The 11,673-nt window shown below is 40.9% G+C and overlaps 1 protein-coding gene across 2 annotated transcripts; it reads right to left on the bottom strand.

Annotated features, from left to right (window-relative positions):
• Positions 1-72: 72 nt before the first annotated feature.
• Positions 73-8,009, bottom strand: mazb (MYC-associated zinc finger protein b (purine-binding transcription factor)). Of its 2 annotated transcripts, none has more exons than XM_068306277.1 (7): positions 7,424-8,009; positions 7,058-7,253; positions 4,682-4,788; positions 3,554-3,801; positions 3,069-3,132; positions 2,573-2,744; positions 73-2,249 (listed from the first exon to the last, which is right to left on the bottom strand). In XM_068306277.1, the coding sequence occupies exons 1-7, from the start codon at positions 7,454-7,456 to the stop codon at positions 1,906-1,908; spliced, it is 1,164 nt and encodes a 387-aa protein (XP_068162378.1). In that variant the 5' UTR covers positions 7,457-8,009; the 3' UTR covers positions 73-1,905. The 2 variants fall into 2 exon arrangements, with proteins under 2 accessions (XP_068162378.1, XP_068162379.1); XM_068306278.1 differs by having other exon boundaries at positions 7,103-7,253.
• Positions 8,010-11,673: the final 3,664 nt, after the last annotated feature.

The raw sequence follows: 11,673 nt of genomic DNA, 5'->3' as shown, positions 1-11,673 counted from the left end.
AACCACGGTATTGTGTGAGAAACAAGTGTTCACATGCCAGACAAGGTAAACAAATCAGCAAACAAAACAATATATGTTTACTCTTTTTACTTTTAATTGTCCAAATTACAAAATAATACCATGATCTCTACTTCATCTACAAAATAACGTAAGATTTATGACTGTAGTAAGCATCGTTGATTTTTTTGCTCTAACAATTTTTTAAACATGCATACTGTAGAGAAATATAAAAATATAAATATAAATACATCCCATTAATATTCTTAATGAATCCATGACTAAGATTTGAAATATTTCATCATAAAAGAATTAAAATGCAGTTGAGTATGATAAGGCATTAAGATGTATCACAAGAGCTGTACAGAATCCTAGAGTAGAGGTATTACTTTCTTAGTGTAATGAAGGAAAACCCTAAAATCAACTTTTTAATAAATCACTATTTTTCCCAACAGGAAGAACACATTTCCAAAGGGAAAATGAAAAGGAAGAATGAACATTTCTACAACCTTCAACGTAACAAAAAACTGAAAAAGCACTCCAGTACAGAACCAGGATTTGTTTACAGCATACCACATGGTGTTGCCATCTCTTGTATTTATGTATCCTGACATATGACTTTATAAGCCCTTTTCGACACCACATCACCGACAATATAACTCAAAGAAACCAAAATACTCAACAGAGAAGTGACCCATCTTCACATGATTAATGTAGAACGACAATGACTTGGTTCAGAACGTTTGTGTGCTATACAGAATAAAACGGCTAAATCTAATGCATAAGATTCACTCACTGAACTGGTACATAGAGAAAACAAAGCGCTATGGCAATGACATTTACAATCAAATGAATGGCCAACAATGTTAAAATGTCTGAATAAAATCAACACTTTTATAAATATTGTTTACAGCCAACTAACATGGAGGAACTGCTAAAAATGACTCGTTTTGACAGCTCCCTAACAATAAGCATGACTGAGCTAGCTTATTTGCATGCAGAAGGTAGTCTTCAGGTGCAAGAACTGCCATGTCAGAAGCTTAAGTATTGATAAGCGGTTATGCTGCCTTTTATTTTAATGGCCCAGACCCAGAAAGGAAGACTCAGAGCAAGAAAATCCAAGAAATCTCAAACCCACTGGTCCTCGCTGAATCAAACTATAACAATTTAAGGTGCTTGACACTCCTGAACGCGACTCTATTCTCAACTCTGTACCGTTACAAAACAAATAAGTACATCCCACAGTTCCAAACCGACCAATGACATCTGGTCTAATGTCCTGATTTAAAAACAACAGCCCTCTACAGACCTAATGAACTGGCACTGCTAAATCAGTTTTTGTTTTGTTTTTTAGTTGGTTTTTTTTCAACAAACAAGCAAACATGCTAGAGGAACCCTGACTTACACATACGCCCCAACACAAAGCTCCGTGTCTAATGTGATTCTTCTTACTTTATGCTTACTGGAACTTATCCCCACTACTCTTAACACAAAGCCATTTGGATTTTTAGTTAGAGAGCTGCAAAATGGAGGTAAGATCAGAGCTGGTGTGAGATATACAGTACTTTGTGCACTTGCAGAGAGCATCCAAAGCTAGCATTCAAAGAATGGACTGAAGGAAAGGGCAGAGAGGGGAGAGTAATACAGTAGATGCTCACAATACCACAGTTTCATTGGAGTCTTAAAAGCACAAGAGGGTTCAGGAATATTTGGACAACACATCCATTTTTGTCATTAGTGTCGATGAACCCGCTGCAGCCACAAATGTCCTTCACTGAATAACTAGACTCCCTATAATTACAGCTCTTCACCTTCCTCTGATTCTCCAGCTCTGCAGTTTGGAGGTGATACTGCTCTTGAACGCCCCCATTGACAAAACTGAGGTTTTTATTGCTGAGCTCTCTACTGTTAACTGTGTTGCTGTGGTGCTGCGATGCTAGAGCAGTCTGTGACGAGCAGGTCCACCACTGTATTACCAGTGACATACACAGTCGGTGCTGTCACCATGTTGCTAAGGGAGACAGAGCTGCTGGCAGCCACGTTAGAGGTGATGGGGCTAGGGACACCCTGGCTGTTTGTGTGGGTGCCCATATGCCCCTGGAGCTGGGTGGGTGTCTTGCAGTGAACACCACACAAGTGGCAGACGAGTACGCCGCCAGAGGCCGTGCCGCCAAAGCCCCCCGGACTCTCCTTCCATTCCTGGCCATGATGCTTCTGGGCGTGGACACGCAAGTATGTCAGCGTGGTGAAGCCTGATGGAACAAATGAACAAGAAGCACTTTTCAACAAGGAGGATGTTATAGAGGTTAAGGACATGATTCATTCAGCCCAAAGCCAAGTGAATGTAGGTCCAACGTTTGCTCTCCAGTCAATTCTGAGGAAAGTCACAAACTTTTATCTGTTTACATGGTGTGAGTAAATGGACAATTATGGCTTTTTCACTTAAAACAACTGCATGCATCAAACAGAAATGAGTGGAGCAGTGATGACACTGACTGGAACAAACAAACAATGAGATTACATATAAGTTGATAATAGCAGCTTTAATATAAAGCAGTAAAAGCACTGTACTTACTACGGTTACAGAGATGACAAGCATGGTGCTGCGACTGGTTGTGCACCCTCATGTGGTCTGTGATGTAAGCAGCAGACAGGAGCTTGCCACAGATGTGACACGGGACCTTCTCCTCATGCCGAATCATATGCGCACGCAAACGATCCTTTGTTGCAAAGCTCGACTCACAGGTCTAAAAGAACAAGGAAATGATGAGTATGGAGAAAATAAATTCCAATAGGCATGTATAACGTCTACTGTTACAAAATCTTACACAAATAGCATTTTCACCAATAGTACGACAGATATGTACATGGATTTTTTTCTCGTCATTTTACTGAATTAAATTGTGTAAAAACAATTAAACCTTTGTGATTATTTTATTGAGTTCTCTACTTATAAACACACAATGTTTCTTAAGAAGGTTTAAATCTTTGTCACCATGGTCATTGTTAACAGTGATAAACAGCATAAAGATACCCTCATCATCCGACAGGTGATGGTAAACATGACGTACCGGACATTTGAAAGGTCGTTCTGAAGAGTGCACCTGTCTGACGTGGCTGTTTAGATGATCGGGCCTTCAGAAGACACAAGAATCCAAATGTTATGAAAACTGAAGGGTGTATGTATACAAGATTTGAACCCACTGGTTCATCCAAATGAACTCCCTCTTCAAAATTAAGCTGAACTTGCAAACAATGAACTCCTGTTCACTATTAGTGTGTGATGGCATGCATTTTATTGCTGCCCCATTAGTTTTGACACATTAGCTTGAAAAGTTTTCATGGTATTTGCATTTTATTAACAGCTTAAGGAATTTTTATTTTTACTTGAAGTGGGAGGTTAAAATTTCCAGTCTCAAGTTGGACCATCAAAGTTGGGTTCATGACTTGGTAAGTAGGAAACAACGACTGCTTCTGACATTCGCTGGCATGAGTTCAAACTATGTCTTCCACCTCAATGAAGTCACTATTGACGGTAATGTTCTTTTGCTGTCACCTGGAGAATGCCTTGCCACAGTGAGGGCAGACATAGGGTTTCTCCACACCGCCCTGGTGTGAGCGCACATGGTGGCTCATGCGGTCTTTCCTCTTGAAGCGCTGCTGGCAGATGGGGCAGGAGAACGGCTTCTCGTCTGAGTGTGACAGGCGGTGGCGGTTGAGATGGTAAACATCGCGGAAAGCCTTCCCACAGGTCTCGCAGGCGTGGTTCTTTCTCACCGGGTTTGGGTTGGGATTTGATGGCCGCTGATGCAACATAGACAAGCAGATGAACAAACTGTACAGTTTAGATGAGAGTAGTTTGTACATGTAGTTGCAAAAAAGAAATGCAACACACTCAGTGTCAACTATTCTTTTGACACCATGCAAATGCACACAGATATTGTTGCCTGATTTGAACGTCGTCACTTAGGCAAACAGTTCTCACTGACTGATCTCCGGTTCAGTGGTTCCCGCTAGATTTGAAGTCTTTACATGTTTTCTCACAGTGTTTTTGTTACAGAGAACATGCAGGGGAGCGTGGGGGTCTTCTAGCACACTGTTTCTAGAACTGGGGACCAGTGCCAAACCCTGGGACAGAATTTATCTGTCCCTGACCACATTACTGTACATAGAGATTTTGCCAAATTTAACACACGGGAGAGTTTCAGCAGAATAGACAGCAGGTGACACACAGAAACTGCTTGTGAGTCCCAAACAGTAAACAAAGGCGTTGGCTCAAAACTTCCCTGTAGCCAGGCGGCTTAAGAAACAACATGCTTGAAGGTTTGGGGTTGACGACAGCCATCTCCACAAGGCCCTGACCCACCTGTACTGTCGCCCCTGTGGCCATGACGACAGCAGCAGGAGGCGGAGCGTGAGGGTTAACGCTAGCCATTACGTTTGACATGGCAACCCCATCACCATCCTGACTACCCAGGGGGGGCTGCTGGGCCCCCGTCAGCAAGCCGGGAGGGGCGAGAGGGGGAGGAGCGGAGAGGTGTAGCAGGGAGAAGGGAACCGTGGTCCTCTCCGCCCTCCCTCCAGCCCCCACCGCCATGGCCGTCGGGGCCGCCACAGCCACCTGGCCGGCTGCTCCCTCCTTTGCCCCCTCCGCCTGCTCTCTGGCCCTGTCCTTCATGCGTACCCCGGTGTGGACCGACTGGTGCCGCCGCAGGTTGTAGTTGTTCTTGAACTGCTTGTTGCAGATGGCACAGACGTGAGGCACACGGGCCGGCCGAGACACGGGCTTCACTGGACCACAGGGAGGCAGGAAAAAGAGACAGGAGGAGAGTAATTATTCATTCAAACAGAGGTGATTTTGCATTTTAAACACTTTATTTAAAAGAACATGACATCAAGAAGGAGTCCGTTATTAGTTAAACATGATACATGTTCAATTCAGCTTCTCAAAATGTTACTGATTTTCTGTTTTTTATCACTGTTAACTAAACATCTTCTCTTTCTAGACTATGACTCAAACTAAAGCAGCAACTTGAAAACATGTTGGTCTGTTTCTACTCATAAACACAAAACACAACAATAAAAATAGATGATAAAGTTTCCAAATTCATGATTCTTTTTTCTAACTGATCAGCAAAGATAATGTATTTCTAAATGTGTGGCGTAGTTCAAGGGAGTGCTACATGCATTTATATATTATTATGTAAATATTTATTCATCATACTACCTTCATTTACCAGTTATATTTACATATCTTGGCTTAATGTTGTGTTTTATCAAAATTACTTTATTCTGGCTCAGAATAAATCACAATATGATTTGAATAAAATCATAATTTGATGTTATTTAAATGTTATTACACACTCAAGGGATTTTAAAATGTAACCCTCACGCATTTCCACTTTAAGAAGACCTTTTCTCTATTTAGAGAGAAGGTTTAATGATCTTTCTTAAAAAGTTTGGTAACACTTGACTGACTTGTCCTGACACTCAAAACACAACAATTATGGAGAGACTTTACGCAACTAATCCAACTTGTGTAAATCTAACCCATCCCTATGCAAAGACACGACGTTATCTGCAAGAATCCCAATGATGGGGCAACAAAAGTGGGATCAGGTTGGTTGAGGGGCAGGGCAGTGATCACTCATTCCACAATACCATCTGTCTATGGCCATCGATATGGCATCAGACACGAGGTCAGACCGGCAACAGTCTAAATATAGGTTTGACAAATCTCCCTGCTGCACCTCATAAACAGGGTCTGGGAGAAGATGAGGATCCCTGCTGTTATCAATGCTGATGTCTGTGTGTGTGTGTGTGTGTGTGTGTGTGTGTGTGTGTGTGTGTGTGTGTGTGTGTGTGTGTGTGTGTGTGTGTGTGTGTGTGTGTGTGTGTGTGTGTGTTAGTGACGTGCGGTCAGGGGAGGCCCGGCCTCACCTGCCATCATGAAAGCAAAAATTGGAAAAAGGTATAAATAAAATGCTAATATTTATCCAGCGATGCGTATTACAAACTTATTTTTCGCCACTAATTTGAGGTTATTTTTACTCAAAATCGCTATATTTTCACATTTACCGCTGAAATATGGAGAAGAGACCTGCGGTGAGACACCAGCCAGCCGTGCCTCACCATAAATTGCGCAATAGCTCAGATAGCTGTGCTGGTAGCTATACAGTGAGATTGTAATGCTATCTCTCTATATGTCGCTATTAAAATGTTCAAACAAGTTTGCTCTATAAACTAAATTCCCGTAATTTAGCTAATGTATATAATGTACAGTGTTTTTTGTCAACAGCTGTATGTGTGTAACGTCTTTCTTGAGTCAGCAGTCCTGAAACCGCTCTCAAAAGGCACTAGGTGAGGCACAAAAATACCCGGCCTCATGGATGGGGGGCGCTGGTGATCCCAGGGATTCGTCTTGGGACTCCTCAGCCGAAGAATAAGAGAATGCAGGCTACGATCTACATTAAGTCAAGTGCAGCAATTATTTTTTTTCCGCTCGCCTATTCAAATGGAAGAATTTAATATTACAAACTGGAGGAAGATACGGACAATTTCTACAAACAAGTTATTGATGCGTTTGTTCAGAGGGAGCGGCGCATGGACTTCATTTACAAGTAAACCTGACATATTAACAGGTACGTAACAACATTCCGGTTTTTTTAAATCAAATATGCTTATTTGTGCATTACAGTTTGTATGTGTAAATAATTCTGCAATGAGACTTTAACATAACCCACTCACTGTTGCTAATTAAATGGTGAATAAGCTACACTGTAGGTTCATATTTTTGTATATCTGATCACGTGATCATGATGACATCGGTGCCTCACCAGCCATGAACCTCACCGCATGTCACTGGTGTGTGTGTGGAGGGGGGTTATCGATTATTCATTGTGTCAAAATAAGTATTTCAACTGTCGCAGGAAAAAAAAAAGATAGCACTCAAGTCTTCAGCTTTGTTATGTCTATTTGTTAGTCATTAAATCAGAAAATTAATTAAAAAGTTAATATATAACTAAACCAAAAATATATTGTTGTTTTTTAAATCCCTTACTGTTTTCATCTCTGCAAGCATGTAGTGCATTGAAGTGTCCCTCACCAGGCAGGGGCTCCTCGCTCAGGGCAGCAGTGTCCACAGTGGACGGAGGCTGCGTGACGTGTTCGGTGGGCGGGGTTTGGGGAGAGCTCGTGTGCACGGGCAGCAGCTCTGATTGGAGGCTCCCCTCCACTTGGTTCGGGGTGGGAGTATTCTGAAGAAGCAAGTAGAAGGCCGTCACCGTGGGTAAACACAAGCTAAAGTATTGTCTTTAGCAACACAAGACGTGGAGGTGGCGGGATTAGCGGACACATACATGCATATACATTCATATTTAAGTGTCCCGTGTGAGAGGCAAAATGCAGAAAGGCACAACAAGCCTACCTGGAAGAGAAAATTGCTCCAAGCAGCATCCATTTTGCGCCACAGCGGTGGAGATTATAAAGTCAGCTCCTGATTGAGATCGAGGAGAACAGCTTTTGCATGGTTTAAATCGGCCCACCGGTGATAAAGAGGTGCGAACCGTCGCCTGTCCTGCAGCAGAAACGACCAACTTCGGGATTTTCTTGAAAAAAACGTGGATAAAGTCGTCTATAAAAATATATTTTTTTCTTGTTGAGGTAGCCCAAAGCTGTCCATTAACATGCATGCAGCTGTTTAACGCAAGCGGTGGCGGAGCAGGCCGGGTACAATAAAGGCCTGCTACTATTTCACTTTGGTTTCTAACTTTAATTCATCAAACCTCACTAAAACGTAATCCTCCCAACAGCTAAACTGGTTTTTAAAGAAAAAACCAAAACCGCATATTACAGAGTTACATTTGAGCAATAAACAATTCTACGTTATATAGATGCGTTTTTACGCAAGATAACAAATATGAGTCATTACACACGCATCTGGCAGCACGGCAGGTCATGCTTTGTTTTTAATTTATGAATCTATTTTTCCGATTTCCCTCAACAGGCCTATCGGGTGTTTGTCGAAGCCTCGCTGTTGGATTCAAGCCCTGACCCCGGCGAGCGGCGCTCTCGCCGGGCCGCAGCCTATCGCTCCACCTCGGCCGTTCAGCAGCGAGGATGTCATCTTTCTTTTTTTATCGCCCGCTCTCCCTCCTCCCTCCCTGTCTCTTTCTTCCTTTTCTTTTTTAATTCCTCTTTCTTCTCCCCCTCCTCTCCTTTTCTCGCACCGCTATGTCCCACTTGCTCTTAAAGGGATAGAGTTTCCTCTTCGGACACCCCTTCTCATTTCCGTCTCCCTCGCGGAGCCCCTTCCGTCCTGTGGAGTCGGCCGACACAAAATGCGGCACGGCGGCTGATTTTTTTCCCTTCCTCAGGCCAGATGGAACAGATCGGCCGCTCCAGCGCAGAAAATAAGCACAACGCCGTCCATTAGCGGAGATGACAGACGCATTTTAAAGGGAAGTGCGCACAGATCCTCCCAGTTGGCCTGTAATAATGATGTCAGACAGACGTAGAACACAGGACGAATAGCAGCTAAGGAGACACACAATAGATGAGGAGCTCATAATAGAAATTAACGGGTTAGGAATCATTTATGCCACCAAGTAGCGCACTGACAATGAGTAACACGACCGGAAAACAGCGGATCAATCAGTTATCTGAAAAATATAAGTGGCGATCGGTCAATCAGTTCAGTAATTTTTTTTTCTTATAATCCCCATAATTTACTTATTCCAACCTCGTAAGTGTAAATAGTGGTGTATTTGTATATCTTTTGTAGGATAAAGCAGGACATTTTTTATGGGAGCGTTATGCAATCATAAGAGGAAAAAAAAAAGCGTCTCGCGTTTTCTCAGTCGAGATCATCTCATTCATTAAGAAAAACAGCTCAGAAATGGGGTTTTTTTTCCAGTCAGTGTAAAATCGGTGTTTATATACTCAACAAGAAAATAATTTGAAAGACTAATCAATAATTATAGCAGTCTGCAATAGGTAATTAGTGATTATAACCATCAAACATTCATTCTAAATTAGATATTATGAATAACACTGATAATATTTATAAACTCTGGCAGATTTCGAATGCTTATTTATGTCCTTTTTTTGTCCAATAACAGTCAAACCCAAAAAATATTCATTTGTATATTTAAAAAAATTATTTAGACGATGAAAAATCAAAAGTAGTTCAGGAATTATTTTGGATGACTGACCAATTAATTAGCTGTCTGAGGTAGTAGAAACCGAGTTAAACACCCAAATAATGTAATTTGAGTAAAGCATGTAAAAAAAAAAAGACAAACTATAGTGTTAATATCAATTTATTATCTTTTTTTAACTTACTTTTTAAAGCACCCCATTTCTTTTCTAACACATTTGTTAAGACTCATCTGCTGTCTCCTCCTGCTTGTAATTGCTTGATTTGAATTTTTGATGACTATTTCTGCCCCCAACCCCACTTCACCAGAAAACTCTGCAAAACACAGATGAGTCTGTGTTGCTTCTTTGTCTTCATCTTTCACATGGGCATCATGGTGCAGGTACTGAGACTTCCATGCTCTCGCCACAACCTCTGACAGTAAGAACAACCCATCAAAAAACATAACCACACTGATTTTCCCAACACAAATGCCCTCCTGAACCTGTCAGTCTTTGTTAATATAAGGAATTTCTGCATGCACTGAGATTCCAACCAAGCATAAAGTAGTAGATTATACAGGGAATTGTCTTGAGCTGGTGTTTCTGAGTCATACAAACAGCAGAGTGATTATCTCTTTCATTTTTTCCAATAAAAAACAACAATCAAGTTTTTTCTGATTCTCCTTTGTGTAAATGATCTACAAAAAGGGAGAAAGGACCCTCAGAGGCTCATGAAACACTGATTTGTGTCGTCGTCTGTGAGGATGGGCTGCTGCGGTCACTGCTGCTGTGTTGGCACAAGAGGGTGCCTGTTCACAGCAGCTCAGTCGATGCCCGTCCTCTCACTTCACATATTTCCATCTCGCTGCACAGGTGAGATGCTGCATCCTCCAGCAGTTGTATTATCAAAGAAGATTGTGCATCTTAATCTTTTTCTATGAGAGGTTGTGTGTATAAATCTAAACTGGAAATAAATAAATAAACAAAACAGGAAAACCAGCATTTACATTCCAGTGCTCAAAATGTTTGTTTTTTTATGAAGAGTCCAGAAGATGAGGTCAAAGTTCACGCTGACAGTGGGGTGTTACTGTCATCTGAGTGTCTTTTAAAATTGTTCTTGTTTAAAAAAAACTGTGGCAATATAACCAGACTGAACTGCTTGACACACATACATAAATAATTAACAATTATTAATAATACCCTTATTAATAATCATTAATACCTTGAACACACAACATACCTGACAATGCAACATCTTTTTATCTATTTTTACAGTAAAAGCGGGCCCTTTTCTTCTTGCAAGAAAAATGTGAGCATGATTACAACAACAATTACATCAGGATTAATTATGATAATATTGACACCTATAGAAAATGCAGTTGGAGTCGCTCTAAATGTTGAATTCAGTACTCATTTGAATATATCAAAATTACTGTTATTATCTTTGTTTCTCTATAAAACCAATGACTTGTTTTTGTTTTTATTATTCCATTAAATATTTACAAGAAAAATCAAAAATGTGGGACGAGTGCCAGTGAAACTTGAACAGTTACGGTACATTTCAAATGTGTTTGGTCATGTTTCAAATGATTCTTTTTTTTACATCTATCTCATGCATTGCTGTGACTCCCTTAGACACCTATGTTGTTTAGATACTCAATATGTTATGGATGCTAGGAACTTTTTTCTTTCTTTTGTGTTTGTACATATTCACACAAACGTGTCTTCTCAATCCAGTTGCATTTTCAGAACAGAGTCTCTTGCCTTGACTAACATTCTGCATATACGTGTTCACTTTTAATTCAACTTGTAGTCATCAAATAAAATTTTGATGGCACGACATCCATTTAAGAACCCCATAAAGGCATTGGTGACGTTCCAAGCAACTTGTTTTTTGTGTTTTTTATGCACTTAATACAAAAAAACAAAAAACAAAACGTCAACTGCTTAAAATAAATAAAAATTGTTTTCTAACCTCCAGCAGGCTGGATACTGAAACATCTTTTCTGATTCCACGCTTTTTTTCCTTCACGGAGCAGACATTACAAGTGCTTTCTGGATACAGTATATCTGGACACTACATACTACATACATGTACATACACAGTACAAAAAATGTTTTTTCTTGTTTTCCTCCCCCTGTCCTCTCTCTTTCTCCATTCCAAAACAGAACATCATAGAAGAAGACATGGCAGCCATCCCTCTCTCTGCAGCTCTGGGAGGTAAAAGAAAGGTGCAACATTTCTCATTTCAAACTTCCTGTCGCACTTTTATACAGGTGGTAACAAAGGTTAAAAACATTAAACACAAATCTTTTTCCTAAAATCTAATATCACCGTCATTACAGCTTGATACCTTCCTCCCTCTTTGATACCATAAAGAATGGGAGAAAACCTCTCTACCCACCCTGAGTCTGAAGAAGCAGGGAGCAGCTCAGTGATGTCACTTTGTCCTCTTCTTGTCTACACTGCTTATTTATCTCTCTACATTTCTGGGCATTGAGAAGGAAGGGTGATATCCCTGCATCCTCCGCATTTAA

This window comes from Antennarius striatus, chromosome 21 (assembly GCF_040054535.1).
Source record: "Antennarius striatus isolate MH-2024 chromosome 21, ASM4005453v1, whole genome shotgun sequence".
Taxonomy (NCBI): domain Eukaryota; kingdom Metazoa; phylum Chordata; class Actinopteri; order Lophiiformes; family Antennariidae; genus Antennarius; species Antennarius striatus.
This window is presented reverse-complemented; position numbering and strand designations above follow the sequence as displayed.